The following is a 5,695-nucleotide window of genomic DNA, read 5'->3' on the forward strand; positions in this document are numbered from 1 at the left end:
GAGGATCCTGTCCCTGCATCTACCAGGACCCGTAAGACCCAAGGGAACTTTCCTAAAGGAGGGGAAAGTGCCACGGGCAGAGATTTCTACTCCTGGAAAGAGTTGATAGTCTCGGTAACCCACAGGGCCAGTTCCACCCTGTCCTGCAGTCATAATCTACTCACGGTCCTGAGTCTGGTGTTTTACATATGTACCATATATTTTAAGGCTTTGTGCTGGAAACTGAGAATACATAGAAATATACTGTTTCTGACCTGACAGGTTACCAATAATGCTCAACCCAATACCCTACAAACCACTAAGTATATTAATGCAGGCACTGAACTTTTGTTCAGGGTCCAAAAATCCATTAGTCATTCAGAGCGCCACGATGGAATCCAGGCTGCACCCTTGGTTAGTGTTGCGGGTGGCATTTATGGTAGAAGTGCTTGGATAAGAAGGAGGCAAATAAATAGCAAAAACAGGTATATTTTCATGTTAAGAAACAAGAACATATTTTGGTTCTTCTTAGTGACTGCTTTGCCCCTCTAACCACTATTTCTCTTCTAGTGGGGGATCTTTTCCAGCTCCTTTGTAGGATCCTACTTTTATTCCTATTATCACCTACGAGTGAGGGAATTTTAAAAGCTTGTGAGTTTTCAAAGACGAATCTAACATCAAATTGACACAGCTTACGCGTAGTTCTCTCTCTCTCTTTTCGTTTTCTTTGAAATCGTGGTCCTACTTCTCCTCATATGTCAGATCCACGCTTTGGTGTTTAGGGGCAGTACTTTCTCTAGCTGCACGAAGTGGAACGCCCTTCTCTAAAACGAGCTGAAAAGAATACCGTACTATTGTTTTCTAGATTGGTTTGGCTTCAGATCTTAACTTTCAGTCTGCACTGAGGATCTACTTATCCTCATTTTAGGAAAAAAGGAAGTAATTAAAATAAAAATGCACTATGCCACTGGAGTGCCTATTATTGTTGTTAAGTATTTGTTTTTGCTCAACTTCACAGTTCTTGTACCAGTCCCACCAATCAGCCCAGCCCATTGAACCAGACCAAAAACTCCCCTTGTCTGAGTATTTATGAGGCGAGAGCTCCCAAAGAGAGGAGGCCTATTTGAAACCCTGGTGGTGTGTTGTGGGCATTGGGCTGCTAACCAGAAGTTCAGAGGTTCAAACTTACCATACACTCTGAAGGAGAAAGAAGAGGCTGTCTGCTCCCTTAAGGATGCACAGGCTCAGAACACCTATGTCGGGTCACTGTGAGTAGGATTGACTTGATGGCAGTGAGCTAGCCAAAACTGAAGTCTATTTTGTGGGAAAAATTAACCCTGGGCTTACTCATGGGCTTTAGTATTATTATTTCCTATTTCAAACATCACTTAAAACAGCCCAATGGATCCTATTGAGAGACAAGTCTAAAGGTGCTGCTATCTGGTTATTTCTAGCAGTCGTTTGTATACCCAAGTCACAGAAGACCGAGATTCAGTGCTGATTCTGAAAAGGCATTATAGCTAATGCCCACTTTCATTAGTGCATTCAGTGACGTCGAGTCTATGCATAGCCATCCTACAGGACAGGGTAGAACTGCCCCTCTGAGTTTCTGAGACTAACTGTTTATGGGAGTAGAAAGCCCCATCCTTCTCCTGAGGAGCAGCTGGTGGTTTTGAACTGCTGACCTGGCAGCTTGTAGTCGAATGCATAACCACTGTGCCACCAAGGCTCCTGTCATAAACCTACAACCTGTAAAACTACTGTGTACTATGTACTGACAGGTTATTGCCTAGATTTTAGTCCCGACATCTACACAGTAAGATAAAGGTCTTTGCTCCTATTTTACTGATGAGAAAACTGAGGCTGTAAGAAGTTAGGCCAATGTCCTAAAATCTCAAAACTAGCCTAAGATTTAAAGCTACATTTGTGTATTTTTAACCATCTACAGAATCCTGGTAATTTAGGAAAGATAGATAAGCTAAAGGTGAAATGTTTACCGTTTCTAAAATGGAATCCTGAACTTCTCGGGACTTGACCTGGTTCCGTAGATAGAGTACAGCATCGTGGGCTGTCAAGAAGAAAATGTCCTTTCTAATGTTGTCATCAAAGAACCCACACTGCTCCAGCTTTTGTATCACGTGGTCTTCAGAAGAAAAGAGAGAAGTGATGCTTAGTTAGGGTCCAGGGAAAAACACTATTATCACATCAGCCAATGTTATGTTTTGTTTTATTTTGCTCTCCAACACTTTATTGTGATTCAGACGAAAGTTTACAGGTCATATTAATTTCCCATTTGGCAATCTATACATATTTTCTCTGGGGACCTTAGTTACAATCCCCTCAATGTAACAATTCTTCCCTCTTCCTTCCTGTATTCCCACTTCTGGTCACCCATCTGTCCTGTCCTTTCTGCCATTTGATTTTTGTTTGGGGGCAATTGCTTGCCCTTTTGGTCTCATAGTTGAGTGAGGAGCGCGTGCCTCATGGTATCACTGTTCCCTTTATAGGCTTAGCTATTGTTTGGCTGAAAGGAGAACTCTAGGAGGGCGTTCTGTTCCAGGCTTGAAGGGTGTCGAAGAGCCGCCCATAGTCGGGGCTCCACCAACCTATCAGACCAGCAAGCCTAGTAGTGTTGATGTGTGCATTTTGTTCTCCATGTGTCTCCTACTCTGTACAGACCTTGCATCGTGACTTCATTCAGAGCAGTCAGTCGTGATGGCAGCTGGTGCTATCTAGCGCTTCTGACCTCAGGCTAGTAGAGGCTGTGATTCATGTGGCGCTTCGTGGTTTAGGCCAGCGGTTCTCCACCTGTGGGTCGCGACTCCTTTGGGGGTCAAACGACCCTTTCACAGGGGTCGCCCAATTCATAACAGTAGCAAAGTTACAGTAATGAAGTAGCAACGAAAATCATTTTATGGTTGGGGGTCACCACAACATGAAGAACTGTATGAACAGGTGGTGGCATGAGGAAGGTTGAGAACCACTGGTTTAGACTAAATGTGGGAGCCTTGATTTTCCTCACTCTTCATTATTCCAGACAGGGAGAAACCAATCGCCGTGTCTTAGGAGGTGACTCACAGCCTTTAAGACCGCTCAGAAAAACAGGATGTCCTCTTTATGTGGAGAGTGTTATGTGATTGACCTCATGCTCCCCTGAGACTATGGTCTGAATCCCTCAGGCCCAATGGCTTTGCCCTCTTTAGGTGTTTGGTTAAGGTCTAAGGTCTAAGGTCTAAGATCGAGGAGTTAGCACAACTTTCCCTCTAATATGCATTGATGTGTTTGTAGCACCTACAAACATGTATGTAGAACTAGCCCCTGCCAAGCTTCTAGATGCTTCTGGGCATACTCCCATATGCCATCCCACATCTGTTCATTTTGCATATCGAGTACTGTTATTGCAAGGCTGTGAATGTCATAATATTGATGGCTGTTGCCTTTACTTTTGCATGCCCCCCAGTGTCTTCCTCTGCCTGGGTCCCCTTTGTGGGGCTGACCTCTCCCTGATCTGGTATCACTCGTCCCATCCCTCACACTCATACATGGCAGCTGTCAGCCAGTTTATGATTTTCCTCCGTCTCTATCGCATTCCGGCAATCATAAAAAAAAAAAAAGTTCTGTTCTGCACATAAACTTTTTCTTGACTTTGTATAGTCATTGTCTCATACAATGTGTCCTTTGGTGATTGGCCTATTTTCCTTAGCATACTGTCCCCCGGCTTCATCCATGTGGTGAATGGTTCATGGATCCGTCATTTATTCGTCAATGTAGGATTATATTCCAATGCGCATGTACTGGAGTTCGTTTAATCTGCTCATCCGCTGGCACTTAGGTTGTTCAGGTCTACATTTTCATAACTCTTGCTTTTATTCCTAAACTGTGACCCTGCTCTGAACGGACAGAATTTCTTCGCCTGAAATGCATTCAATGGTCAGTGAATGGTCTTGGTACCTGACTGTGTTGCTTTGGGTCACGCTGGTATACCACCTGCCTCACTGAGCCTCACTGCTAATGGCTCACAACTGTGCCCTTTTCTGAAGCATTTTCCTCAGCCAAGGGGAGCTGCCTCACCTGAAAAGGCTGATGGTTACATGTGGGGGGAAGTCAGATACTTGCTGCCAGACTGCTGTCTCATCCCTCCACAGGGGTGGGCCTGCTCCCTGCCTCTGGGGACAATGGACAGGCTCCTGTAGGAGGGGTTTGCACCCTACTGATAATGTTCCTATGGAGACCCAGAGACCACCCTCTCATTGCTGTGTAACCTATAGTGCAGCCCCTTCCTGTGATGTATGTCTTTACCTGTAATTAGTGGGCTGGATTGCCCCCAAAAGGTATATAGGTGTGAGTGAGCAGGACTTCTCTCTCTGACCCTGAGCTCCTTGCTGCTCACTCCCTGGTCACTCCCCTCTCCCTTGTTCCCTTTCCCTCCTTCCCTTCCCCCTCTCTCCACGTGGACCACCAAGCTGGGCTGAGGTGAGCAATGTTGCTATGTATCATGCCTGACTGTATTATTGTATTATCTCTCATGCTCTTGATGACTTTAATATAATGCTTATATATTTCAACCGTACAATTGTGCATTACTGAACCCGTTGAGTAATAGTAGTATTAGCGGTGGGGGCTGCCACCCCACCTCCCTCAGCGTCATTATATTTTTTAATTTAATACTACAGTTACACTCCCACAGAGGGGTGGCCTGCAGTCAGTGACTGTCAGAAGGGTACGAAGGCCAAGATGAAATAACCTTGTGGCGTTGTTCCTGCTGCGGGCCTCCCTGTGAAACCAGACTGCGGCTCGACTTCTGAAACCACGTGTTTGCCCAGCTGCTTTCCCTGCGCTCTCTGCTCCTCTCCTCCCTTTGTCTGACTCCAGAGAGCACTCTCTCGGAAACCACTTGGACAAGAACCCCCACCTCAACCTCTGCTTCTGCACACGGGCGCTTTCCTACACACGGATATTCAGCTAGCCTCCCCACCTTGAAGAGCCTCTTGCTCTCCACACAGTAAGATTTTCCCAGTGACCCTAAATAACTGAAACAACATGCGTTTCTAGGCATGAGCAGCTCAACTTGGAAGCAAAGTCTTTCCTAGGTTAGCGGAGGCCCTCAGATACCACGTGCTCACCATCCATGGGAGGGAGGGACAGGGGCTTAGGGAAAGTCCCTAAGTGTGTGTGTGTGTGTATGGCTTTACCTGGAAGCGATGAGAAGTACACGTTCACATCGATTCTCTGGAATTCTTTGACAATCTTGAAAGAGAAGGAATGAGAAAAAATGAGCGATTTGATTTGCCAATAATTGGAGCACAACTCTGCTCAGACCCACCTGGCGTTGTCCTGAGCTGGAACCGACTCACAGCGATTGCTTAGCTTTGTTTGTTGGTTTCTTTGTTTTTTTCATTAAACTTTGGCTTAAATTTGACCCTGCCAGTGACACCCTCTGGTTATGAATAAGGTGGCTTACTGAATGTCTGTCTTTCCCTCGAGACTGCTTAGTGTCCCGGGGGCAGGGGGATGGCTTCTTCACTGCTCAAGGTTCCCTCCTAGGAGAGTACTTAGTACATAGTAGGCATTTGAGGAAAGAGTTCAGAAACTGGAACGTGCACAAATGGATTTCTGATATCATGTTTCAGTCCTACATGCACCTCAACTCTTGCTCTGGCTTCTTAGACTTCTGACCTGTTTTCTGCTCTAAAGCTTAAGGCCGCCTGTCTTTGCC

At 45.6% G+C, this 5,695-nt stretch overlaps 1 protein-coding gene across 1 annotated transcript in view; it reads right to left on the minus strand.

Annotated features, from left to right (window-relative positions):
• Nucleotides 1-534: 534 nt before the first annotated feature.
• Nucleotides 535-5,695, minus strand: part of SLC26A4 (solute carrier family 26 member 4) — a 58,811-nt gene continuing 53,650 nt past the window's right edge. Inside the window, exons 17-19 of the mRNA XM_004702775.1 lie at nucleotides 5,172-5,226; nucleotides 1,977-2,122; nucleotides 535-603 (exon numbers count right to left, since the gene is read on the minus strand). Of these exons, the coding sequence (XP_004702832.1) occupies nucleotides 535-603; nucleotides 1,977-2,122; nucleotides 5,172-5,226 (270 nt within the window). The remainder of the gene's footprint in view (nucleotides 604-1,976; nucleotides 2,123-5,171; nucleotides 5,227-5,695) is intronic.

This window comes from Echinops telfairi, unplaced genomic scaffold, assembly GCF_000313985.2.
Source record: "Echinops telfairi isolate 266 unplaced genomic scaffold, ASM31398v2 ScPeMD7_23;HRSCAF=83, whole genome shotgun sequence".
NCBI lineage: Eukaryota > Metazoa > Chordata > Mammalia > Afrosoricida > Tenrecidae > Echinops > Echinops telfairi.